The sequence below is a fragment of the Gadus chalcogrammus genome, chromosome 13, assembly GCF_026213295.1.
Source record: "Gadus chalcogrammus isolate NIFS_2021 chromosome 13, NIFS_Gcha_1.0, whole genome shotgun sequence".
In the NCBI taxonomy this organism is placed as follows: Eukaryota; Metazoa; Chordata; class Actinopteri; order Gadiformes; family Gadidae; genus Gadus; species Gadus chalcogrammus.
The window spans coordinates 6,780,686-6,807,407 of NC_079424.1; the positions used below are offsets into that span (position 1 = coordinate 6,780,686).

At 46.4% G+C, this 26,722-nt stretch overlaps 1 protein-coding gene across 1 annotated transcript in view; it reads right to left on the reverse strand.

Moving 5' to 3' along the window:
* Window positions 1-848: 848 nt before the first annotated feature.
* cacna2d3 (calcium channel, voltage dependent, alpha2/delta subunit 3) overlaps window positions 849-26,722 on the reverse strand; it is a 31,065-nt gene continuing 5,191 nt past the window's right edge. The window contains exons 3-38 of the mRNA XM_056606475.1: window positions 26,664-26,722; window positions 25,108-25,167; window positions 21,650-21,809; window positions 19,361-19,492; window positions 18,266-18,326; window positions 17,739-17,889; window positions 17,188-17,262; window positions 16,815-16,904; window positions 14,647-14,760; window positions 12,914-12,992; window positions 11,166-11,299; window positions 10,456-10,473; window positions 8,887-8,958; window positions 8,666-8,746; window positions 8,400-8,474; window positions 7,114-7,197; window positions 6,645-6,716; window positions 6,463-6,524; window positions 6,247-6,314; window positions 6,017-6,062; window positions 5,804-5,901; window positions 4,975-5,068; window positions 4,761-4,856; window positions 4,521-4,642; window positions 4,075-4,152; window positions 3,922-3,983; window positions 3,797-3,841; window positions 3,633-3,695; window positions 3,466-3,536; window positions 3,266-3,341; window positions 3,043-3,083; window positions 2,888-2,943; window positions 2,593-2,710; window positions 2,259-2,371; window positions 2,013-2,095; window positions 849-1,685 (exon numbers count right to left, since the gene is read on the reverse strand). The exon at window positions 26,664-26,722 is cut by the window's right edge and continues 58 nt beyond it. Coding sequence (XP_056462450.1) covers window positions 1,593-1,685; window positions 2,013-2,095; window positions 2,259-2,371; window positions 2,593-2,710; window positions 2,888-2,943; window positions 3,043-3,083; window positions 3,266-3,341; window positions 3,466-3,536; window positions 3,633-3,695; window positions 3,797-3,841; window positions 3,922-3,983; window positions 4,075-4,152; window positions 4,521-4,642; window positions 4,761-4,856; window positions 4,975-5,068; window positions 5,804-5,901; window positions 6,017-6,062; window positions 6,247-6,314; window positions 6,463-6,524; window positions 6,645-6,716; window positions 7,114-7,197; window positions 8,400-8,474; window positions 8,666-8,746; window positions 8,887-8,958; window positions 10,456-10,473; window positions 11,166-11,299; window positions 12,914-12,992; window positions 14,647-14,760; window positions 16,815-16,904; window positions 17,188-17,262; window positions 17,739-17,889; window positions 18,266-18,326; window positions 19,361-19,492; window positions 21,650-21,809; window positions 25,108-25,167; window positions 26,664-26,722 — 3,002 coding nt within the window. The 3' untranslated portion in view covers window positions 849-1,592. The remainder of the gene's footprint in view (window positions 1,686-2,012; window positions 2,096-2,258; window positions 2,372-2,592; window positions 2,711-2,887; window positions 2,944-3,042; window positions 3,084-3,265; window positions 3,342-3,465; window positions 3,537-3,632; window positions 3,696-3,796; window positions 3,842-3,921; window positions 3,984-4,074; window positions 4,153-4,520; window positions 4,643-4,760; window positions 4,857-4,974; window positions 5,069-5,803; window positions 5,902-6,016; window positions 6,063-6,246; window positions 6,315-6,462; window positions 6,525-6,644; window positions 6,717-7,113; window positions 7,198-8,399; window positions 8,475-8,665; window positions 8,747-8,886; window positions 8,959-10,455; window positions 10,474-11,165; window positions 11,300-12,913; window positions 12,993-14,646; window positions 14,761-16,814; window positions 16,905-17,187; window positions 17,263-17,738; window positions 17,890-18,265; window positions 18,327-19,360; window positions 19,493-21,649; window positions 21,810-25,107; window positions 25,168-26,663) is intronic.

The window sequence follows — 26,722 nt, forward strand, 5'->3', positions numbered from 1 at the left end:
GCTGTTGGCTATTTTGCACACTTGGAGGCGGAGAAAGAGTGAGTTTAAAGCGGTATACTATGCAAATAACGCTATGATAAAATGGATCGATTGAATGGATTGAAAATGATCCCATAGTAAAGTTTATTCCAGAAACACAACGTAGCTATTGCAATGTGTGCATGCATCTTTGTTGAGAGTTTCTTAAATTATGGGATTATTTTGTAAAAAACACAATGGAAATGCGAAGTCTTAATGCTGGATCGGTAAGTAAAACACAAAAATAGAATAAAGTAAACCTCATTGGATGATGTAGTCAATTATTGAAGACTCTTAATCAGGATTAAAAAGCCTGTCTCACTCTACTGTTAATATTTATTAAGTTAAAGGTGGTTTAAAAAATCAGCCATGGTCCGTTTTCAATCCTAACGAGTTGAAAGTCAGACTAACTTCAATGCTTTGGTTGGATTTGTGCTTCTGAAGGTCTACCACGTGAACAGCAATGTCTCAGCGGAGCCCAGCTCACCCAACCAGACGTTGGTATCTGACCTTCTGCAGGCCAATTGACCTCATGTTCCTGGATTTCCTTTTTTTATTTTCTTATGGGAGGTGGGTTGTGGGCGGGAGGGGTGTAAGGTGGGCGGATGGGGTGATTATGTGTCTCTGACGACTACAATAGTATTTTGAGCCCTTTTTGGAAAAAAAATAAAAAAAATAAAACTTGATCACCCACGCCACTGGGATCACAAACCTTGGTTTACATAGTTTGTTTTTTAGTTCCCTGCTTCATAACAATGTGAATGCCACATTATAGAGAAGTATGGCAATGATTTTGCAACTACGAAGATGTATGTATCACACGTGCATATGAACAAAGGCTTACAAACCAAAAACAATGGTTGAATGGTGAAAAATATGTCTTTGTGTTTATTCAGTTCTTTTTTGTGTCAACATGATAAATATGGCTTCTTTATTATGGCCAATGTAACATTCTTATAAATTGTATTTAGTTGACATGCATATTTAGCTTGAATTATATGTCTTTACATTTACAAAGAGGGAACGTGAAGAAAAAGAACATTACTTTGTTTTAGCAGCAATCTGTGGAATATTTTTAAAAATTTAGCTATCGAGTGTTGCCATAAGTATTTTGTATTTTGATATATTTACCAAAGGTATAATGGGGAATCTGCCTGCATTCATACATCAAATACTTTTAATCACAATAAACCAGAGAAGCATGTATGGACATTTAAGTTTCTCCTTCCAAACTCAACCTGTTTGCTTGTGGCCATCGTCTACGTACAGTCAGACAAAAGCAAGATGTCTGCTATCAACCGCAATGAATTTTCATTTACGTATCTAAGCTGCGGCAAACCCTTCCACTCCATAAATATAAATTAATCTTGTGGTGACAAAGAATCAGAGTTCTTCTTCTTCTCAGTGAAATTCCCTTTGGTAAGGCGCTGTGAACGAATTCCATTTGGATGGGCCATATTCTATATATACTCATGTGTTACAAGCTTGGTTTGGTCTGTGAATGAGATGTGGTCTGCTTAGTTGGGGCTGCTGAGGTCCACTCCTGGGTCCCAGAAGAGCTGGCGAGGCTTTAGTCACCTGCTGATGAGCGAGGTCAGCAGGGGGAACAGGGCTGCGGTCAGAGTGCTAGAGAGGCCTGTTGCCGATCCGCACTCCATGGCGTTTTCCTATCGAACAACGGGAAACACACTGAATGTACATGAGGCCATCTCTGCCATTTGCAATCTAGTGCTTGATGGTCAAGCTTCAGCACATTGATTACAAATTTTAAAATGGATGTAACAGCTTAATGTGTCTCTCACACACACACACACACACACACACACACACACACACACACACACACACACACACACACACACACACACACACACACACACACACACACACACACACACACACACACACACACAAAATAAGATTCAGTTTATGTTTAATTTATCCCCGTTAAAAATGTTCAATTCACACACACAAACAAACACACAAACACATACCTCTGGGTGAAAAGGATGACAAGATTCTGGCTTTTTCCTGTCCTTCTGAAACTTCAGTCTGTCACATTTCAGTGACTCATTGTGTACAAAGCGGTTAAGGCAAACCTGGTACATTGCTGTTCTCAGCCTTGGCTCTACATTATGTTACATGCACAGAAACATCTCAGGACAAGTGAAACGGGAAGTGGTTAGTTACCTGCTGCCATAAAACCACATTCACACACGTTTTAATCGAGTCAAGGATATACATGATCTCTATAGGATCTATGGTGACTGGAGGTGCAGAGCTGCAGTCACACTTGTTCTCTACGACGACCATGAAGAGATTGCTGCTGGGGATCTGTTGTATTACAAATGATCTGCAAGACACAGGGACGAGAGGAAACGGGAAGGAGGGCGATCAAATGACTCGAGATTTGACCTGATTATTGGGATGAAATTTATTGAATCTTCTCTGAGAAGATGAAAATCAGCAGCAGCAACAAAATGACACCTAAAATGTGCTGCTACAGGATTCGATAGCCAAAGCACTGGTTTTCATGCAGACCTGTTGCTTTTGTTGTGGTGGAACAAGCCGTACCTGAAACAGCCCTCACAGTCTATGTTTCCGGTCGTCTCCTTGATGGTGCGCTCAGAGACGAAGGCAGGGTACTCTGTGTCGCATGGAACCATCTTGGTCTTACCCTGAGGCCTTTGGGCTGAACGTGGGACACACAGTTCATTCAGCATTACTGTTTGCGTGGAACCACACACACACACACACACACACACACACACACACACACACACACACACACACACACACACACACACACACACACACACACACACACACACACACACACACACACACACACACACACACACAGGCTTACCTTTCACTGACAGACCGACGTTCCACCAGCTGTAGAAGTTGAACTCCAGCAGAAAACTGAGAATTAACGGCACACGGTTTAATATCAGATAATCCATTCATTGTTTTCGTATCGTGATTTAAGGAATTCTAGCGGTTTGGGTTGTGTTGGCTTACATGATGACCTCAGTCAAAATCCACTTTACAACCGAGAAGGGCTGAAATTGAATGAAAGAATCCTATTATGTACATATCTCTGAGATTTTGCTAGTTCTACTATTGTAGCAGCAAAGAGGTTGACAAACAAATCTTATAGTTGCATCTAACATGTGGCTTTTTATGCTTGTTATGTGTACACACACGCAGGCTATTTTTTTGGGCGGATGAAGAACATACTCACATTTAATAAAGTGCGTGCGCAGTCGCTGCTGCCCGCATAGTCTCTACAGTGTGCCTGGTAGTCATATAAGGTGATCCTTCAGACAAGAAAGCATAAGAAAGTCCCACTGTGAACTCCATATTTAGTATTGTGGTTTTTAGCCTGGTTGAAGAGTCTCACGAAAGCAACATTTTATAGAACCAGTGATCACGTGACCTAACCTCTTGAATGAACCCATTTGGAGTAATTTGTTCATGACGGCACCTTCAACCTCACCAAAAAACAGCCCTGTCTGAAATAAAATACTTTTTTAATCAAAAACGATATTTTTTAATCAAGGAAGACCAACGCATAGCTACATGCATAGGCAGAAAGAGGAGGCCAATACCTGGGAAATTTCCTCCGTCACAAGAATGAAGCCGTTATTGTCAATAAGGTAGCAGTTGATGTCCTGTGAGAAACGTCAAATCAGAAGCTAGTTAAAACCACAGCCATCAGTCATCTTGTTTTTAAACATAAGGAAACCACAAAAAGAGTAGACTGCAGACTCACCCCACTCTCACAGCTAATGCTGCACCTCCCGTCCAGAGCTGTACACTGTCAGAAACACAAAGTTAATGAATCCTATTTAAATGCCAGTAAAACATGACGAATGTTGACGACTTCTATGCTGTTACCTGTCTGCAGGCAGTCCAGAACTTCCTTTGAAAGTATTCCAGCTTCATTTGGATTCCCACAGCTACATTTGAATTAAAATACACATGCAAACACATTCAATGAAGACATATATTGAATTTGATATTTTCAGTGTTGATTTAGGTACTCCTTACCAGCAACAATAGGAGACTTCCTGTCATCAAGAAGCTGAATTGCTGTACTGGCCAAGACCACACTCTTATTTTCCGATGCTGTTTGGATGATAAGAAAGACATCACAATTTTCGTCCAGTAGATGGCGGAATTTAGCTGTAAACCCCTAAACCTGTGCTCAAGTAACATCGCACGCGCAGCTGACAGATATTCAATTCTTTATTGATTATGCTACACGCAAGGCAGCTCTGAAAGCGATCCAAAACCGGCTCTATTTTATGATAATTTAGTGTTCCTAATGACAACCTGGCTCTTAAATATACCTGGCTATTACAATGGTGTTTAGTGCATGGCGGGCCAAGCGTAATTCAATCGACGATTGGTTCATAAATAAATAAAGGCCAATCTAGCAACCGGCTATCGTCATGCGATGCTTGACTTTGAGGGGCGAACAAGTTTCGTTCTACCTGAGCTGAACGGAACAGAGTAGACGAAGGTTCCCGGGACCTGCTCTGCGGCTCTCTTGTACCACAGTGGGAAGTGGTCAGCGTTAAATACACCTTCCTTGTCCTCGGCTGTCAGGAAGTCTCTGAGGAGGACACGGTGAGAGGGGAGCGGTGGACCAAAACACGACACATTAAATCAACGAGGGCAACCTTGCGGCAGGTCCCCTAAAAATTAAGACACGGGTCGAGCGCCGCACTCACTGATTGGACAGCAGCTCAGGAACCACAAACAGGTTGGTTCTGGAGAGGCCGGTGCGTGTTCCTAAGTAGGCGATCTCCACGCCTTTGTCCGAGTTCCTGCGTGCCAAACGTCGTTATCAGCGAAAATACAGAGGCCTTTGCGTATACATGAGAGAACTTGAATTAGGTGACGGAAGAAATTGTTGTGTGTTCGTGTTGTGTAACCTGTGCTTACTCTGACTTATTGAGGGCGAGCCCGGTCCAGTAGGCCTCCAGAGGAGCAGTGATCACCGCGTCGAACAACACCTCCTGGATCAGCTCCCGGTCGCCTGCAGTAGGACAACACACTCTTCAGCAAGGAACCCACAGGGAAGGCCTCTGAGATCAGACCTCCTGAGCGGCCAACCCGCTCAGGAGGTAGAGCGGGTTGGCTGGTAACCTGAAGGTTGTTGGTTCGATCCCCGGCTCCTCCTAGCTGAGTGTCGAGGTGTCCTTGAGCAAGGAACCTAACCCTAACTGCTCCCGACGAGCTGGCTGTCGCCTTGCATGGTTGACTCCGCCGTCGGTGTGTGTGAATGGTGAATGTGAGGCAATATTGTAAAGCGCTTTGTGGCTTTGTGGCCAATGGTTAGAAAAGCGCTATATAAATGCAGTCCATTTACATTTAGTCCTACTTTGACGTGGCCGAACTCCTGGGGGGAGAAGCTACCGAGCCCGTGCAGGAAACCAAAATCAGAAAAGGGTGGAGCTAGGCCTTGTTTCCTGTTTTAGATATTATATATATACCGAGGGAACCTTTACAAACACTTTTTTACTAGGGCTGGCCGAGATCGGGTTCACCGATTACGTGCTTACAGATTTCGGACTCCGGCAACATGATTAGTACAAAGACAACCGGAAAGAAGGCGAAACGCCCCGTTGGACCTCGTCTGCCATCAGTCTTCAGATATCAATCTTGAGCCTTTTTACCGAGACTACACTGAACGTAACACTCCAAGGACGCTTACATAACGAATGTCGTCATCAGCCCTTCCACACCACTTGGTCTGGGTCCGGTAACCTACATTTCAGGTGGGGCTGCCGGCCGGTCAGGAAGAGCCTGATGGCCTGGATCTGGGTGAGGGGCCGGTGTTCCAGGTGCTCGTCTGTGTTGCAGTAGGTCCTGCCATCCAAAACACAACAACAGGGTTAGCTCCATGCTGCGGGGGCCCGGGACCCAGACCGGGCCGTAACCCATATAACGCATGAAGGCCCCCAGAATGTCAGCCCGGGATTACCATTCATCTGCCAGCGCAACATCTGGCTGTTCCAGATCATGGAGCCCTGAAGAACATACGGGAATCAGTTACACTCCAGCGCTGCCACGGCCTGAACCAACCACACAGTCGTACACAGCCTCACATAGACACACACTTAAACCAAATGGGTTTGGACCGGGACTCGGACCACCCGGATGGACATGGCTAATGTTGATGTTTAGCGGTATTGCCGGATGCGAGCGGCTTACCGGCTTCGACGGACACGTTGCCCCTGAAGAAGTACTTCCCGTGGCCTCGGGAAAGCGCCACTCCAACGCTTTAGGCACAAGAAGCAGAGGGGAAGGCATTTGAGTCTCCTGAACGTACGCCACTAAACTCGAGGAGAATGGAGACATTAAGCGCATTGCCCCTCGCCGGAAGGGCCATTCGGGACTGTGTTGTGTTCTTTGTTTTTTCTATTGCACCTGAATGGAGTTCCTTTAATGTCGGTGTAGTAATAGTCATTGTGCATCTTGAGGACACGCTTCTGGAAGAACAAGAGAGAGCAGAGTGAATCAGACAGACGGGCCGGGGGGGGGGGGGGGGGGGGGGGGGGGGGGGGGGAGGGAGGTGGATGGGAGCAAAACATCTTCATCAGCACTCTCACCCCTTTATCCACGGTCCTCTTCACCTCCATTGAAAAAGTCCCCGTCCTTCTGTTCACCATCGCGTTCCGTAGCTTTGGGAGAACACACAAACGCGCACACACACGCACATGCACGCACACACAAACGCAAGCACATATATACACACACATGCATGCACACACACGGACAGACATGCACGCACACATGCACACACAAACACAAATGAAAAAGTGATTGATTCGCTGGTCTGTGTGTGGCAACAGTTAAGACTGTGATAATGGCTACATCCTATTCTTTCTCAGTCATGAAACAAGGTGAGATAAGGGGAGACATCTCCGTCATTTTAATGTTTATCATTTTCTCCCAACACCATATGCTTCTTACATACATAACATCTATAACTATGAATATATATGGAATAATAATAACAAATAAACAGGGGACGTCCTGGGACAAGGTGAGTCTGTACGTGAAGGGTGGGGTACATACAATGTCGTCCTTGTCTTCCCATTCCACCTCGGACAGATCCACGCTGCTGTAGTTGGGCTTCCTCCTCTTCTTGCCTTGCTGGTACTGCACAGACGAGACCACACATCGCGGTCATACCTCCCTCATAACGCTCCTTTACAAGGAGACGACTGTGGCACCGCAATGTCAATTTGAACTTTTTTGGAAGTTTTGTGGAAACGCTTGTTTTCACTGCTATGTGTTACATTAACAATTATTAACATGAATTCGGATGTGCTTGTTTTTTATTTTATTAGTTTTTTTTCATTCATAATCAAGGTTTGAGGTGAATACAATCAAGGGAATACAATAAACTCATCAGTAAATAATATATAATTATAATATTATGTCCAACTGTACTGTGCGAAAACAAATAACACAATGGAATCGATAACATCTATCGATGGGTTGCACATGTTGTGTTACTTCAACCATGGTTTCAAATAACAAAATCAACAACGACCACAAATCACAGCACAAGTCGAAGGCAGAAAAGAAGAGACACCTCACGAAAAAGTAACACAGGACCAATGCACAGAGAGAGAGAGAGAGAGAGAGACAGAGACAGAGACAGAGAGAGAGAGAGAGAGAGAGAGAGAGAGAGAGAGACAGAGAGTGAGAGAGCAAGAGACAGACGAGGTGCAAGACAGAGAGTGTGAGAGAGAGAAAGAGAGAGAGCACAAGAGATAGAGAGAGAGTGCCAGGACGAGAGAGAGTTGCACGGAGAGAGAGCGTGAGCGTGAGCGAGAGAGAGGGAGAAAGAAAGTAATAACACGAACACAGGAACACACAGGTTGACTAATAGCACAGCCATAGTGCCAGTGGAACTCAGGGTCCCAGAGTTAGTAGCTGTGGACTGCCAGGTTCATGGGGACAAATTACCTCTGGGAAATCTCAGGCCGGCCAGCCCTTATGAGTGGCCTCTATCCTGCATGCATACATCAAAGGAAAAGGTGGGGATTACAGACTACACCAGCCCAGGTTGAACTCCCGTTCTCCTGCCCCACGCCCACAAACACATACGCACACAGTACATGTGTCTCTAGGAGCCTGGCCATAGAGGAGCTCAGGTCATGTTCTCAGTAATGCATTTTGAATTGTTGTGTTTGTCCAAGTAAACAAAAGTCAAAGGAAAAAGCCAAGTCAGTGGTTATAGCGGCTCGGCATGGTGAAAGGTGCCGAGCCAAGCCATTGTAAGGTGGATTGATCAACAAAAAAAAACGCCTTGGCTAAATGCTAGTTCTGCCGCGCCGGGGAGAGTGAGTTACCATTGGTCGGAGGTCAGGGTGCGTCAGGATGTAGCCGTTGTTGGTGACGGCGAACGCGTAGCCGTGGATCCCGAGCTGCAGAGACACACGGCAGACACACACATGAGAGAGGGAGAGAGGACGCTAATGTTAGAGGAACGTTTTCATTACAGAACGAGAGAGAGAGAGAGAGAGAGAGAGAGAGAGAGAGAGAGAGAGAGAGAGAGAGAGAGAGAGGACTCTCATGCACAGCACAACTGCGGCGGTTCTGTGGAGACCGGGGGTACCATATGCTTGGGGATGATCTTCATGAGCTCCTGCAGAGGGATGTCTGTTCCCGCCACTCCCAGCAGGATGCCCTGGTTCCTCTGCACGGAGAGATGCACACGGCGGCCATTAGCCACACACAACACATACACCCCCCCCCCCCCCGCCACTGTGGCGTGAGATCTGCTGCTCTCTGCTCTCCGCTCACTCCTCCCCGCTCCACACACCCCGCCAATCTCACCGTCTCGTTCTTGGTGCTGAAGACGGGCATGGCCACGGTGGTCATCATGCTGGGGGCCCGCTTGTCTTTCACCTGTTAAACACACAGCAGACCCCCAAGGAGGATGAGTTGTGTGTGTGTGTGTGTGTGTGTGTTGCAGAGGCCATGCAGCCCTCCGACTATACATAGATGGAGGTTTTTTCGGCCGCATGCGGTACATCTGAACATAATTATGATACATAACGCGGGGTACGGGGGGGGGGAGCTTAGTGATGGCGGTGAGAGGACGGCTGCTCACTGGGATGAAGGCTGACATGATTAAACACATGAGCCCTCTCAAAGTAGGTCTGCTATTCCCTCTGCTCAGTACGCTGCCGGCTGTGTGTGTGTTCGTGTGTGTGTGTGTATGTGTGTCCACATGCGTGTGCGTCTGCATGCGCGGGTTTATGTTAGTGTGTGTGTGTGTTTGTTCGTGTGTGTGCGTGTGTGTGCGTCTACATGTCTATGTGTCTGCATGCGTGTGGATGTGTTTGTGTGTGTGTGTGTGTGTTCGTGTTAGTGTGTGTATGTGTGTGTGTGTGTGTGTGCGTGGGTGGGTGTGTTTTTGTGTGCATGTGTGTGTGCGTTTATGTGTGTGTGTGTGTGTGTGTGTGTGTGTGTGTGTGTGTGTGTGTGTGTGTTCGTGTTAGTGTGTATGGGTGTGTATGTGTGTGTTTTTGTGTGTGTGTTTATGTGTATTGATATGTGTGTGTGTGTGCGTGCGTGCCCCTGAACCGTGCCACCCGGCTGTGTTGTATCAGTTGCTTAACAACGAGGATCAGTGACATGCCGCTACATTGACAACAGCACCACTCCCCAGTGTCTCCACCCCCTTCGTCATCCCCCGTCTCTGCCTCCGCCCCCCTCCCCACCCCCTCTGTCTGCATCACTTGTGCCTCAAACACAGCACCTGGAGAGAGGAGATGGGGGAACGAGGAAATATCCTGCATCACATGCTTAACATCCCTCCGAGAAATGACCTTGTGCTCCGCCTTTCATTGGCCCTTTTACCTCCCCGCTTTCAAATCCTCTCTCTCTCCCTCTCGCCCTCTCTCCCCCTTCTCTCTCCCTCTCTCTTCCCTGCTCTCCGTTCCAATGTCAGTTTTATTATGGGCTTTAGGAGATAAAAGGCAATGATCCACAGAATGATGAATGGTGTGTCTGAGGCTGAGATACAAGAGCACACACACTCCAGAGGACAACCTCACAGTGTGTGTGTGTGTGTGTGTGTGTGTGTGTGTGTGTGTGTGTGTGTGTGTGTGTGTGTGTGTGTGTGTGTGTGTGTGTGTGTGTTTAAAACCCTCTGTAGAGCAACAAACAGGAATTTGTATAATTAATACTAATTCCATGGTTAAACCACTCAGATACACTGTGAGAGACATTCATAATCATAACGAGAAATGACTAATAATTCCATGCTTCCAGTCTATATTGTATGTGTACAGAAGGGGCCAGAGATGGTAAGGTGGACTTGGAATAACGTCTGATTTAAATAAGTGCATCAATTAAATATATGTAAGCATCAGGAAAACTGCATGCATAAATACTCACCCGATAAGCCTGGGAGAGCTGTTGGGAGATAAAGGAAACCTTATTATCAAAGGCAGAACTTTGGATGGTTTTCTAAGATTGCACCTCTTGCTTTCCATTCCGGACACAGATGTACGTTTGGAAAGAACCGAGCAAATTAATGAAGCCCGTAATGACAAATTAATCTAACAGCATGAAGGGTAATGATTAGAATTACTCACACATGGACACACACTGATTCAGGCACACGTGCGCTCGCACACACACGCAGAGAAATACAATACTGTACTGCATGCAATTTACATGTTCATAATTCAATACATTGCGTTGTATGCATATTTGTAATGTTAATATGCTGTTATGCTGTACTGAATTACTGTGTAAAATCAGGATGCGTAAATACTGAACACACTATCTGTACTATACTGTTGTACAGTGTACGACATTAATGCAGACATACCTGACACACTACATACTCCACCACACTCTACACTGTTGTACTGTAGTGTATTACTCAGCAAAATATGGATGTAGAGATACTTACCATACTATCATAATACAGTAAAGTCATTTTTGTGCTACACTGTTTAAAATATGGATGCAGAGATACTTAACACACTACATGCTACAGAAATGTACTGTGTAATGTACAAAAAACATGGAGGCAGAGATACTCAATGCACTCCATAATACAGTTATGTAATTGTGCTAGGAGGTATAGTGATACTTACTGCACTGTCAACGTAGGCCTCTGTCCAGACGGTGTCGTGCTCGTGGTCGATGACTTTGGGCCGACTCATCACATGCAGGTACCTCATGACGTTCTCCTGGACGTCAGCTAAGGTAGAGATCTGACTGAAGTAACCTGTGATGAACACACACACACACACACATGCACAACCACACATGCATGCAGACAACCATGCAAGCACACGCGCAGCATGCACACACACACACACACACACACACACACACACACACACACACACACACACACACACACACACACACACACACACACACACACACACACACACACACACACACACACACACACACCGAGGGAGAGAGAGGAGCAGGGAGCGAGAGCACAAATCTATGAATCTAGAAAGTTATTGATAATAAAGCGCTGAGGTTAAAACATCCATTATAAAGTCAATCCCGCCGGGGAACAGCGGTGAACCGGGGAGGGTCGGAACAGCTCCTGCTTCCCTCGTCCACGCGATGGCAGATAAAGTTCAACTTTTTGTGTGTGTCCCAACACACTCAACCCAACTACACAGTGTGCTGGAACACAAGAACTTCTCTTCAGGAGGATTAACAAAGTGTCATCCATCTATCTATCTATCTATCTATCTATCTATCTATATATAAACATTTTTTCCATCTGCAAAAATCCTTTCATCCAAATTGTATGAATTCAAATATCCACATGCTTTGATACATTTTACATTCACATTTAGGGAATCTAGCAGATGCTTTTATCCCGAGCGACTTACAATAAGTACATTTGTTAGAAGAAAGAGAAACAATACATCAATGTCGGAACAGTAAGGATGTTCATAGAACCAAGTGCCAAGCACTAACAATCCAGTTAGTGAGTAAGAGGGTGTTGTGTGGGGGTTTGGGGGGCCGGGCGGGCGGGCGGGGGGGGTGTAAGGGTGAAGGCTACGCAGAGTCTACAGTGAACTCGGATCGAGTGAGTCTTCATATATAGTTGTAATGTTGTAAAGTTATTCGTTTTATAGTTGTTCCGTGACATAACGCAGACTTCCGCAGCCTCCTGTGTGCTGTTGGGGTGCGAAGGGATGCCTCCGCGGACGGTTCAATCGTTTGACAGGAGAACCGCGGCTCCCACACGAACCCGGCCCCAGCCCCGGCCCCCGGCCCCCGGCCTTAGGAGGGGAACGCCAGGGGAGAGGTTAGGGGTAGGAGGCGGAGGGGGTGGAGGTCTCTGTGACGTCTGTCATCCACTCCGCATCGTGCTGCCACTTCTTCACTGGTGACAAGAGCGTTTATTTCACGGCGGGATTCTGAAGAGGGAGCACTGCGTGGATTACCCCCCCGTCGCCCCAACCCCCCCCCCCCCCCCCGCCTCAGTGCGAAGTGTTTCCCTGGCTGTGACTTTGCCATCCAGAGGGCACTCATCCAGAGCTCTGACATGTGGGAGCCATCAGCGCCCTAGGAGGAGGGAGGGGGGAGGAGGGGGGAGGAGGAGTGGAGGGTGGAGGGGGGGAGGGAGGGGGGTATGCTGACAGGAAGAAGGATTAAAGCAGATTGACCCCTGACCCCAGAGAGCCACTTCACTGCCTCTCACGAGGAAAGACTCCTGCACCAGCACTTGGACACGCACGTGTGCACATGCACATAAGAAGGCACCCACGCATACACATGCACACAGACACACAGACACACACACACACACACAGACACACACACTGCACCATGTGACTTGAGGAGGCAGAAAAGGGGTGGGAACCTTTGTTAGCGCAGGCCATCCATTTGAGGTTATCTGCGAACGCAGACTCCCGGCCAATCAGGTAGGGGAAGATGCGTACCTGTGAGGGGAGACAGAGATGATAGCCCCTTCACAGATAGCGGGCTTCAGATAATAAACAGACACATGCAAAACAAGAGGTGATTCATCTTCCCGCCGCCTCCCTCGCTCCTCGGAGCCAGCAGAAGCCGAGACGGGGGGGAGGAGTCGCCGTCGTTTGAGTTCCACGCCGGGCACCTTTTGTCTCCTAAAACCTGCTCTCTATCCTCACCTATTGTGTTGGACCGCTTTCTTTTTCCTTTTTAACTTATTCACTCATATTCACTCAATATTATTATTAAATTCGGTTACTTTCTTGTAAAAATGTAAATAGAAATGAAATAGAATAAAAAAAAAAAATATATATATATATATGTATTCAAAAAGGTATATCTATATATATAAATGTAATTGACCATATTTATATGTATAGACAATTGTGCAAGTGCATGTATAAATATAATTGAGCACATAATTGCATGATGATTATGCATTTATTATCTCTGGTTTATTTAATTGCACTGTTCACAGTGGTCCTCCTCGGCGGTGACATTCGACGTCTCCTTGTGTCCTTCAGAGGGCTGTGTGCCACTCACTGCCAGCACCGCCAAGCCTCATTGCCCCCAGATGCTGCGCTAAGCACAAAGCCTACAGAAGACTCTGACTGGCTGCCACATAGTGGCCCGCAGGGTGTTGGAGGGGGGATGGGGTGCCCTGCCAAATACTGCCCCATTGTGCCGACACACATATGCTTGATAGGCCGGACTAAAAGCCCCTAAGCTGTTGTTTTGGATGCACTGTGAATAGCATAGCGGTTCACTTCATTTCAATTGGATTCCCGTAAAAGGTCTTTGAGACAGGGAAGAGAGACCCCCCCCCCCCTTAAAACCCTCCCAGCTCAGCCGGCCCAGGGTGCTTGGTCTGGGGTAGGGCTGGGGAGCAGAGCCCCCTAGCATCCACAGAGCTCCAGGAGGTAAAGGGGGCGAGCTCAGTCAGCTGAGTTCTGATGAGGGGCCTGGAGGTCACCCCTGATGGGACCTCACACACAACTCCATGATGTGAGTGGGGTTCTTATTTTCCTGTTTCCTGCTGTTGATGTGGTCCGTGAAGCAACCGGATAAGAGACACCGCGCCAGAACACAGTCAATTGTGTTTTTGGTGCGATTTCGATTTTTTTTTACATTTTTGGTGCCCTACGATTTGTGAAACGCTGTACTCAGTACTCATGTCCTTCTGCGGTAATAATGCATTTCACAGCGGCGGTGATTGCTTTGGGAGAGGGCTGCGTGTGAACACACACACACACACGCTATCCTTGAAAAGCTGTTCATTTCCCATGCTTCCTTCTGGTGGAGGGAAATATCGCAAGGTAGTGGGTCAACAGATGGAAATACATAATATTAACGCCGAATATACTTTCCAGAGGCATGAGCAGTAATAAAACTGGAAAGCAATTTCTCACACGTCAAAACATGAGCTCCAGCTGACACATTATATTAAAATCTACATCTTGCCCCCCCCCCCCCACACACACTCGAATAAAATATGCACCACACGCAAAAGGCATGAGAAACTGAATGTTAATGACTCCTAATTACCTATTTAGAAGAGAGGGGTGAAGGCCGGTTAGTGTGTGTGTGTGTGTCAGACAAATTGTTTTCATTGGTCAGCCCCACCTTTCTGTCCGGCCAATTGAACTTCTCGAAAACGCTGTCATACATTTTTGTGGCTCCGTCAGTCACAAGCATAATGGCCTGGCTGCATGTGCTCCCATGACCAGTCTGGTTGAACTGGGGGAGGGAGAGAGAGAGAGAGAGAGAGAGAGAGAGAGAGAGAGAGAGAGAGAGAGAGAGAGAGAGAGAGAGAGAGAGAGAGATCATCATCATCATCATCAAATCACATTACTCATTTACAGCAGTTATAGATAAAGATGGGAGTAGGTCGGTCTCTCGGTTGTTTCTTTGTAACTGTGGATAAGCTGAGAGAGAAAGGCTTTCTGGACATAATAACGATCACGTTTTGATTGTGTTAATCCTTCACAGAACTGGGAGGTGTGGCTTAAACAATTCAGAATCAAAAAGTGGAGTCAGCCCGTGCTTGTAGTCGTCAGATTTACACTGATATGCTAACCCCCACAAACAAACTCAAAACATTCATTATCTACCAGTACTGCCCTCACTACACTCCCGGAAAAAAAATGCTGATGTGTGTTAAACTGGGTGTTAAATGGCATCATAGTTTGTTCATGAATCATGTGTATACATTAGTCACTACTGTTGAATAAACTGGATTCAGTTACACCTATCCAAGTCAATATCCATGTGTTCATCCCCGCATCTCACAGTCATTAATGGTGGCAAGTTCTCCACATGCACCAATCAATTCCCTCCGATGGTGATGATGAGGTTCAATGTGTGTGGAAGGCAGCCGGTGGCAACACAGCCAGCCCAACACTTGTGAGGTGAATAAACTTGACTGAGGCCGAGTGTGCCACTTGGATGAGGTGGCAGCGGAGCAACAGGGGTAATTAAGTGGCTTATTGATCTGTAGCAAAGTGAATGAGAGAAGTACAATGACACACAGTCCCCACTCTGCTGAGCGATGCAGTCTCACAAAAGCACGCACGCACACGCACGCACATACGCGCGAGACAACCCCCCCCCCCCCCTACACACACACCTATAACTCTAAACCAAATGAGCAAAAATAAATTCAGCACGTCTCAATTTGAGTCAGTATGGAAAGGCCTATACGAAGAACAAATAGTGGGCTGATTTTCAGTAAAATTGCTTATCTGATTAGAAATAAAGCGCAGTAATCTTAAAATAAGCCACTGTATGTTTCCCTAATCATTATACATCTACCTCATACATTTAGCTATAGTGAAGTGATGCGGCTATTTTGAAAATCGTTCCATTATTGTATAAACTACCGCACTAGCATCACAAGCATTGCTATAGGAGAAGGCCCTGACACAGAAAAAAAAGAAACGAAAAATGAGAAGTGATAAATTGCTGCCATTCTCGTTTCGACCTGCCTGTTGGCTGGACTGTGGAATCATCTACTTTTCGGGGGAGTAACAATGCATATCAAAAGGTAAGCCAGTACCTGATTACCATATTCACCGCAGGTCCTTAATTAATCTGACAAACGTAGACGTATAGACGTCGAGCTCTCTCGGCCTCTGCGGTGATCCAAAGCTGGGCTGAAACCAGGGAGATAAAAAAGGAACTGCCAAACGGCCGGGCTCCTTATCTGCTTTGTGTTCCAATCAGTGACGTTATTAATCATTGGCATTAATTAGAGCCATTAATCATGCTTTAGACTGCACTGGACGTTTCCGTGTTCGGAGGAGCGCTGGAGCGTATCGACGGGGAGCCACGCCCCCTGATTCCAAGCCACACCCCTTGTTCGATTTTCTTTTGTTGTGAAAAGGCAAACTATTGTAAAATTAATTCTTTGGAAAAGTTCGTAAATTGAGGGAATTGAAAATAGATTCAAGGTGAACCCTTTTATTTAAATGTAAATTAATCTAGATTCTAGGGGCCCAAGAACTACTGTAAGGACAAATGTATGGGCTTACGTGGAGGCACAAATCATAGTTGGATTGATTTTAAATATTGCATTTCACACAAATTCACACACACACACACACACACACACACACACACACACACACACACACACACACACACACACACACACACACACACACACACACACACACACACACACACATAGATAATATCAACAAGAATAAAGTGTAGGAACCAAAACAGGGGACATAAATGACGCTATACAGAGAGAACGACCACAGCTGCAGTCAGAGGTAGTTTGAACTTACGTCGCTGAGAATTGTGAACGCTTCGGTGAGAGCATCGCCCAGCAGCCCTATCCCCTTGGCAAACAGCTTATCCAGATGTTGTCGGAAATGCTGAGAGAGAGAGAGAGAGAGAGAGAGAGAGAGAGAGAGAGAGAGAGGTAGAGTGAGAGGTAGAGAGAGGAAGAGAGAGAGAATGAGAGAGAGAGAGAGAGAGAGAGAGATAGAATGAGAGCGAAAGAAGTGAGAAAGAGAGAGAGAGAGAAAGAGAGAGAGAGAGAGAGAGAGAGAGAGAGAGAGAGAGAGAGAGAGAGAGAGAGAGAGAGAGAGAGCGACTGAACAACCTTAATCATCGTGATACGATCAATAACGACTTGCCGATCCAAATGGGACTCACATCTTTATTGGCTCTATCTGCGCGGACCAGCGTCCCGTTCAGACAGGGCTCCACGTAGTGAATCTCCTGGTTGTACTGGAAACAAACACAATCTGTTTATGGTGACGGAATGCATTGAAGCAGGCATAAGCTATCACGCTAGTTCTGTGTATACGGTATTCTGTGTATGAGGTTTATACAGTAGTTGGAACCATATGCACCTGCACAAACTGTACTGGGGCATCTCTATCTTGATATGGAATAAGTTATAGCGTTGCTATACAATCACACAATCATACAATAGCTATTGTGTGGGCACACAATGCACAAACATAATGTTCAACCTATTCCACTACACACTCTCTCTCTGGGCATGCACACAAACACACAAACGCACACACACATTCGTGCACACACACGAACACTTAATGCGCACATCCTATCCGAAGCTCAGTAGGGTGTCCAAATCTGCACACACACGCACACACACAAACACACACACACACACACACACACACACCCATACATCCACACATCCACACGGCATACAGACACACACACACAGGACGCACGGCGATGATGTTGAAGAAGTCGTCGTCCCCCAGCGTGTCCAGGACGGAGGAGACGGTCTGCCGGGCGATGGTCAGCCTCAGCCCCTTCATGCTGCCGCTGACGTCCACCAGGATCACCACGTCTTTGGGGGAGGTGGCCGCCTGGATGTACCTAGCAGGGCCCAGCATCTGTTAGCATCACTTGGCATCGGTTAGCTTCTGTTAGCATCTGTTTGCATTTGTTAGCCTATGTTAGTATCTGTTAGCATCTTTTAGCATCTGTTAGAATCGGTTAGCATCTGTTAGCGTATGTTAACATCTGTTAGCATCTGTTAGCATGGAGGACAGCATGGACGACTGGAGGGGATTATAATCCTACTAATTGTCCACACCTGTGGACATTTGTCTTCGGCTTAACAGGTTGTGTTTAAACCAAAGTTAATTATGCAATTAATCAAGTTAATCCCATACCAATAAATATAATACACTGCGATAATGATTAGCACAACATGCACAGTGGAGACTACAATATAACCTGTTTTTCCTACCATTTTCTATTCCTGCAGTCGAAGCCGATCACTCCATGCTCATCCGGATGCCATTTCACCCCTGGAACGTCAAGACCGTCCGATCAATTCAACAGACCCCCGTCAATGAATACAAAGTCTTCCAACGCGGAAGAAGAAGGAGGCTGTTTGGTTTTAAACACGTGAATGTATCCTTCTAATATGTCATCCTAACCCATTGTTGTTTCATTGTTTCGTTGTGAAACGTTGCAGTGAAACGTCGCAGCCAAGTACAATAAAATGAACCCGTTTTAAAGCTTACAGTGCTCTATTAGTGGATCTCAGTTTACTGCACTGCAACTTAGAGGAATGGTCCCTAAACAGAGATGTTGTTGTCGAGCTGACATAAGAACGGTTTTATATCTTAAGGCCCATGGCCTGGTACACACACACACACACTCACACACAGACAGACACACACTCAATTTGTGCGTGAGCACGTTTGTGTGTGTGTGTTTGTGTGTGTGTGTGTGTATGGGGGGGGGGGGTCTACTGCAGCACTGCAGTGGGCCCTCCCACAGTCTCATATCTTTTCAGGCTCTAATAGCTTTGGACTGCGTGTCAATATGGCCACAGACATACACTGGCAAATTCAGATTAATTTGCTGCTGTATAAATGCATCCTCACTGATGGTCTGTAAAATTACAACATTAGTCAAATCACCTCTTTAGTTCCCATTTCATTTGCACCCATTTTTATTTGCACTGATGGCTCCCTTGAGAAAACACACACACACACACACACACAAGCTTTCTCAAGCACACACTCAGGCGTAAGCATGATGGCAAACACACACAAGCACACATACACATAAGCAAACACACGCACATGCACGACTGCATGCAGCATACCCACACATACACACACCACACACACTTACACACACTCTCTCTCCCTATCTCTCTCTCTCTCTCTTTCTCTCTCTCTCTCTCTCTCTCTCTCTCTCTCTCTCTCTCTCTCTCTCTCTCTCTCTCTCTCTTTCATCTTATTCTCTCTTTACCAAAAACACGCACACAAAAATAGAACAAAAATAAAAAAAGGAATATGAATCAACCCAATAGTAGCGCAGCATTTACCAGGATACTGTCTGAAGAAGCCCTTGGCACTCCCAAAGTACTGCCAGATGAGGGATGGGTCCCTCTCAAAGTTCTCCACAAACACCTTGTTCAGGGCCTCGGACCAGTACACCCCATTCACTATGTCAGGGTCTGAGGGGGGAGAGAGAGGTTGGGGGAGGGGGAGGGAGAGAGAGAGAGAGAGAGAGAGAGGGTGAGAGCGAGGGAGAGGGAGAGATGGAGGGAGGGAGAGAGAGGGAGAGGGAGAGAGAGTTACAGAGAGAGGGAGAGAGAGAGCGGGAGAGGGAGAGAGAGAGAGAGAGAGAGAGGGAGAGAGGGAGAGAGAGACAGAGAGGGAGGGGGAGAGGGAGGGAGGGAGAGAAAGAGAGAGAGAGAGAGGGTGAGAGGGAGGGAGAGGGAGAGATGGAGGGCGGGAGAGAGAGAGGGGTGGAGAGAGACAGAGAGAGAGACAGAGAGAGAGACAGCGAGAGAGAAAGCGGGAGAGAGAGAGAGCGGAGGAGTGCAGGTTGGGGTTAGTGAAAGGTGATGATGATGATGATGATGATGATGATGATGATGATGACGATGGTGATGATGATGATGAGGCACATTATATGATTATCATGGACGTAATCCAGGGCACCACGGTCACAAAAACAGTTGACCTTTGACCTGTGATGACCGTCCCTGAGGGAGGGGGACACAATGGCCGTGACTAAATCATCCTCAGGCCTCCTCTCCTCGACGACGTGCCCGTGGCCCGGCCTTTGTCCCGGGAACAGAGGGGAGCCGGGGGGGGGGGCTATTACCGGAGGACAAAAGAGGAGGCGCTGGCAGTGAGGGAACAGGGAGGTGACTGAACAGCTTCCCTGATGCTATGCTCCCTCCATCACAGCAGACCTCCTATACTGGAGTTTCCCTTTTCTGTTTCTCTCTCTCTCTCTCTCTCTCTCTCTCTCTCTCTCTCTCTCTCTCTCTGTCTGTTGCTTGATCTCTTCTATCTCTCTTTCTCTCCTTTCCTCTCTCACTCAGTCTCTCTCCTTCTCTCTCTTTATCTCTCTCCCTCTGTCTCTGTCTCTCGCTCTTTCTCTCTTTCTCTCCATAGCTTTCCCTCCCTCTGTCTCTGTCTCTCTCTCTCCCCCCCCCCCTCTCTCTCTCTCTCTCTCTCTCTCTCTCTCTCTCTCTCTCTCTCCCCCCCCCTCTCTGTCTCTCTCTCTCTCTCTCTCTCTCTCTCTCTCTCTCTCTCTCTCTCTCTCTCTCTCTCTCTCTCTCTCTCTCTCTCTCTCTCGCTCATTCTTGGCTGTATCCTATGGTGAAACATGAGCTGAGGTAAAAAAAAACACGATAAACGAATATATATATTTATATATATATATGCTCATTGGACTATTACATTTTTTGTGTTATTCTTTCAAAATGAATTTAAGAAAAAAAAAGTGTCATTTGTTTAATTGGCTGGAGCTTAATAAGGATGATAACTATATGGTGCAATAGTAACAACCCAATCGTGTCTCATTTTGTTATAATTACCAAATACGTTGTAGTACTGTCGAGTCGGGACTATGTGAGGCACTAATGCCACCTAGAAGTTGAGGGAACGAACAGGATCCGGGTTGGACCAATAGCCAGCCAGCTCTGAATGTCTCGAAGGGTTTAATGTCCTGCCAAGCCCTTTAATCTGGAGGACAGTAAAGACTCAAACCAAAGGCCTGTGGTAATACATTTGACAAACTAAGTCCCTTGAGAGATTTTCTAAGAACATCACTTGTTTAAGTCCTCTGATTGCATTGATTTCCTTCTCCTAGACCAATGTGTCTCAAAGGGTGGTAGGAGTAGCCCCCGGTACTATGAAGGAAAGCAGGGGGAAAAAATCGGAACAATTGTAAAATAAGTTATAGGTGAGACAGGTGTGTGGATGTGTGCGTGTAAGGTGTGTTTTTGTGGAGGTGCATGTGAGGTGTGTGTTTGGAGGTGTTTATGTGTAGGTGTGTTTGGAGGTGCGTGGACGTGTGTGGACGTGTTTGTGTGGAGGTGTGTGTTGAGGTGTGTGGAGGTGTTTGTGTGGAGGTGTGTGTGGAGGTGCGTGGAGGTGTGTGGAGGTGTGTGTGGAGGTGTGTGGAGGTGTTTGTGTGGAGGTGTGTGTGGAGGTGTGTGGAGGTGTTTGTGTGGAGGTGTTTGTGTGGAGGTGTTTGTGTGGAGGTGTGTGGAGGTGTTTGTGTGGAGGTGTGTGTGGAGGTGCGTGGAGGTGTGTGGAGGTGTGTGGAGGATTGTGGAGCTGTGTGAGGCTGCGGTGTGAGTGTCTCCTCCTACCCTTGTTGTACATGTTGGTGGGCACCTGCACCACGCTGAGGCTCAGGTTGACCGGCAGGTTGTCAAAGTGAGCGTTCTCCTCCAGGAGGAACTCCCCGCCCAGCTCCACGTGCTTCCCGCCCACCAGCTTGTTGATCAGCACCGCGTTGAAGTACTCGTACTGCGGGGGAGGGTGGAGGGGGGGGGGGGCACACACAAGGCTCAGTCATGGTTCCACGTGGACGCAACGCAATGACCACGCAGACGCTTGGACGCAGTAGTGAACCTGTTTTGGGCCTTCATCAGGTTTTTAACGAGCGGACCAATCACAGCCCTTGCTGCTGCTTTGCCTCGACGCAAGGTGAACAATGTTTGGGAGGCGCATGTCAGGCCCTTGCGGTGGACGCAAGGAGGGTCCCCAAGGACGTAATAGGTCCTTAAAGCCCCTTGCCGTCGACGCGGAACCATAACTGAGCCTTTAGACCCTACCCGATCACGGTGGGGGGCGGAGGGAGGAGGGGGGGCGGACTCAGACGCCGCTGGATCACAGTGGGGGGGTTGGAGGAGGGAGTAGGTTTATCAGGAGTAAGGGACTACTGAGTGGACGGAGCCGGTCGGTGGGACATGTAGGCTTGGGGAATGAAAAAGTGGTTGTTTTTCGTTTCTTCTTGAGCTCATAGAAGACGCAAAAAAACGTCTTTGAATTTTTTTTAAAGTTTTATAATGGATAACCAATCTATTGAATCTTTTCCACTCCCTCCCTTTATCATAAAGGGGACATGGATGACACAGCGCAAAAAAATACCTTGGAATCGAATCCCGAACTCCAGGGAATGAGGGAGGGGACAGTGAACGAGGGAACAGGAAATGAGCGCATCAGCGCCATAAAGTTTGTCAAAAGTTCCCCTCCACACCCGCCCCCTGGAACTGTCCTTCACTGACCGTCCACTGGCGGCGGTCCGGTTTACAAGGGACCGTATAAAGTGCACCACAAGTGCAGCGTTTGATTACGGGTCTGTCCTTCAGCGCCGGGCGGCGTGCGGGGCGCGGGGCGCGGACCCTGTCAGCGGAGAAAGATGACCTCATCCCCTCTAAACAGCTCATTGTCACTATAGCGACCGCACGGCGCAGCGGAGGTGACTGGTGACGAGGACCAGGGGAAGATGGAGGGCTGGGGGTGGATAGACTACTATACCTCGGGGAGGCCACGAGACGGCATCACCATCACGCAGCGCACTGACAGCTCATACCATGCCTGAGCGCGTCTCTGACGAGTTTGGCGGGGGGGGGGGGGAGGTGAGACAGGAGGCAGCGAGAGAGAGAGAGAGAGAGAGAGAGAGAGAGAGAGAGAGAGAGAGAGAGAGAGAGAGAGAGAGAGAGAGAGAGAGAGAGAGAGAGAGAGAGAGAGAGAGAGAGAGAGAGAGAGACACGTGCAAGCTCAGCAGAAAGCCACAGCGCTGTACAACGGCGCGTTAACCAGCGTGGTGGTTATTACAATGTAATAGAATTTCAGGGGACACTGCGGCTCTCCCCCCTCCCCTCTCTCTCTTCGTGCCACTCCGTGTCCCCGTATGGCACCTCTGCGGCTGCGCAGGGGTGCAGAGACATACATCCAGGCTGTCTCTTTTTTTTTTTGCCTTTTTTTTTTAATCGTCGACATGAATTTGGTGCACTGTTTCCCTGTAACCGTTATAGTTGATTTATTTTAAAAGAAAATGTGCTATAAAAGTTGGAAAGCAGAAATGCTTAATTGCACATAGGCTATTTATGTACGGAGAATGTCTTATTAAGATCATTTTAAAGACCTAACTGTGAGGTAATTATAAGTCGCAGCAGTCCTATTTATCAGGGCTTTCTGAACCCTGCGTTGTTTTGTGGTATTAAAACCACCAAAGTGATTAGAGAGTTCCACTCATTTAAAATCCGCATCTAAGAGATAGCACATTTTATTGGTGCAAATATGAGCGAGCCTAAATTCAACATATAATTCTCCGTTATTGTGGGCCTCCAACGGAACGCGTAAAACAGTAGGCCTATTAATGTGACGGTTAAACAATCAATGCCCCTTAAAACATGAATAAAGTTATAAGCCTGTATAAAAGTACCAAGCCTAATCTTACGCGACCATTTTTTTGCTGCCTTTGCCATGACATAAACTAAATTTTACATTTAACGCGCGTTCCTGTTGGAGGCCTGGCTGATCCGGTGGGCCTAAACTAGGACGTCCTTGAACGGTATTGTGGGGATAATGTAAAGCACTCAACCGCCCTCATGAAAGATAATCGCATCGTATTGTGTCAACGAAATGAGCCATAAAAATGTGGTCAAATAATAAACATTTTGGATTTGGATGCATCATCACGCATTATCACGCCCCTTTGTCAGAGGTTTGTAAACTGATTAACAGATGAATTATAATCGGCGATAGGGTGAACATGTTTGTCCATTGTAGGCCTATAGCTATGCCCTTACAATTGCTAAGATGTGGATACAATCAATTGTCCTTAGTAGTACCAACCAGTAGGCCTATGTCGATGTATGGCCTTTTAAAATGCGACTCTATCCTCCTATTTAGTTCACTTTCAAATAATGCTTGGTGAACACACAGTGGACCAAATTAAATTTACAATCAAAATCACACATGTTAGAGTTGAATGGAAGAAGTTAGCTTGCACAGCTGTTTGATATATGCAATTTACAACTATTTCCTTAAAGGCTATCGTTATAAAGAGAACAAAAACAAGAATAAACACCAAGTGTGTGAATTGGTAATTGGAAATGAGATCGTGAATACAAAAACGTTTTGTTCCATAATGAACCTGACTCGGTTGTGTCGCTATTTATGGGCATTCCGGAAACAGCCAGAACATCAGTTGACCGAAAAGTATTCTTACCATGTAAATGCTTCTTCTTAAATAAAGTGAGGCTATTATATGGGCATTTGGCTGCTCGAGTGGGTTTCCAATCTAAGCCATGTAAGTGAAACAATGCAAACGGTGAAAAGGAGTTTCATTCGTCTTTGTCTACTGGAAGTAGAGTGAAGCAGAGAGAGAGAGAGAGAGAGAGAGAGAGAGAGAGAGAGAGAGAGAGAGAGAGAGAGAGAGAGAGAGAGAGAGAGAGAGAGAGAGGGGGGGAGAGAGGGGGAGAGAGGGGGAGAGAGGGCGAGAATGAGAGGTGCTGCATTCCCTCCGCAGAGGAAGCTCACTGCGCCAAAACCTTGAGCATGATAGCGGAGCAAAAGTCGTCACTGAAGAGGGCGGTTGGCTGGTCAGTAAAATAAAATGAAAATGCTGTTCCCATTAACATTTGCCCAAACCCGGGGTGGCTACTTGTGACATGCAACCAATAATTGTATTTTAGGTCATAAAAACATTCAATAGCAATGCACATTTTCATCGCACTATACCACACTAGTTAGTTTTACGACTAGAGGCAGGGGATGGGGGTACAGTTTAGTGTCTCGAGACCAAAGGACTCACCTCCAGGTCCGGGTTCTCCTCGTGCTGGTGGTGGGCTTCCTCTGCTGCCTCCACGAGCCGCTGAGCACACACACACACACACACACACACACACACACACACACACACACACACACACACACACGCACACACACACGCACACGCACACGCGCACACACACACACACACACACACACACACACACACACACACACACACACACGTTTATGCTGCACCACTGCATGTGCCTAATCGTCGACACAGAACAATGCGCACTAGATGGGCTCTATAAAGCACCGGTGATGCTCAAATTGTGGACTGATCAAATTCTGCTGCGTAATTGGATGTATTTTAGTATACAATATGAAGCCGTTACCTGGAATGATATGCCTCGACAAACATCTAAATACAAACAATTATGAAATAAAGGCTTACAATGGAGTCAACCGGAGAATAATGTCCCAAAGTTGTTTTCATCCCCTATTTTGTACCCTATGAATAGCTGGCCACTTTAAACCCACGTATTTTATTTCTATTTCATTTTTACACATTTTACTGAACACAAATGACTTGCCTTTAAAGAAGGACCAATAGGCTATAAAACACGGGACACTATATGTGTACACAGTGTCCTACAGCATGTTTTTGAAATAAATGAAAAAACACATCTTGAATTGCATTGACTGAATTGCGCCTCGCATTCTCGAATTTAAATATCGTGTAGAATGGTTTCTAGCCTATGTGCCCCTTACCGGGAGATGATTGATGCGTTGCAAAACCAGGGGCAAGGACATATCAACATTTGAACGCCGCAAATTATAGGTTACCACCTTTTGGTAGCAATGCCTTCGGTATGTTTATCGCCACCCTTGAAATGTGCTGGCCTGTGGTTTTTTTTCTCCGGATAAATGCTATCTAAACGTTGCGTTCCCCCCGGGCGCTGCGGCCCACCTGGGAATTAATAACTGTCCCCTGCGTCAACAGAAGTGCAATGTTAACAGAACGGAGCGCTTTTACCCAATATAACTACAATGACTATCATTTATCCTCGGTGAGACGTCAAGCATTAGCAAAAATGTACAAACATAGCCCCCAAACATTTATTTTTAAATCTATATTAATTTTGTTCTCCTGGAAAAGAGCGTTGGTCTATTATTCCGCAGCGTAGGCTATAGGTTAATTGAATAGGCCGTATCCTTCTATATATATTTATATATAGCCTACATGAATAGTTGCTGGTGAAGTCGACCTACAGTATACGGCATGGGCCTACCCAACACGACTGCTTTTCACGTACACTATTAACAATTTTAATTAAATATTCCTACGGTTAGTCATATGAACTGGGCCGCATGTCATAGGCCTACAGCAGGACACGATGATATTAATAGCAAAATAAATAAATGACTCCATTAATAAATACAATAAATGCATTTAGTTTGTATTATTATTAATATAGCCTAATTATTATTATCATTATTATTGTTATGATTTTTTGCATTTTATTAATAGGCCTCGGTTAATTTATTATAGGGCTAAACGTACTTAGAAGGAAAAGGTAAGACATTTGGACTTACCCTTGTGGCCTCTGCTTTTTTCCGGAACATTTCCTCCATCTTCACAGCCAAGTTCTTGA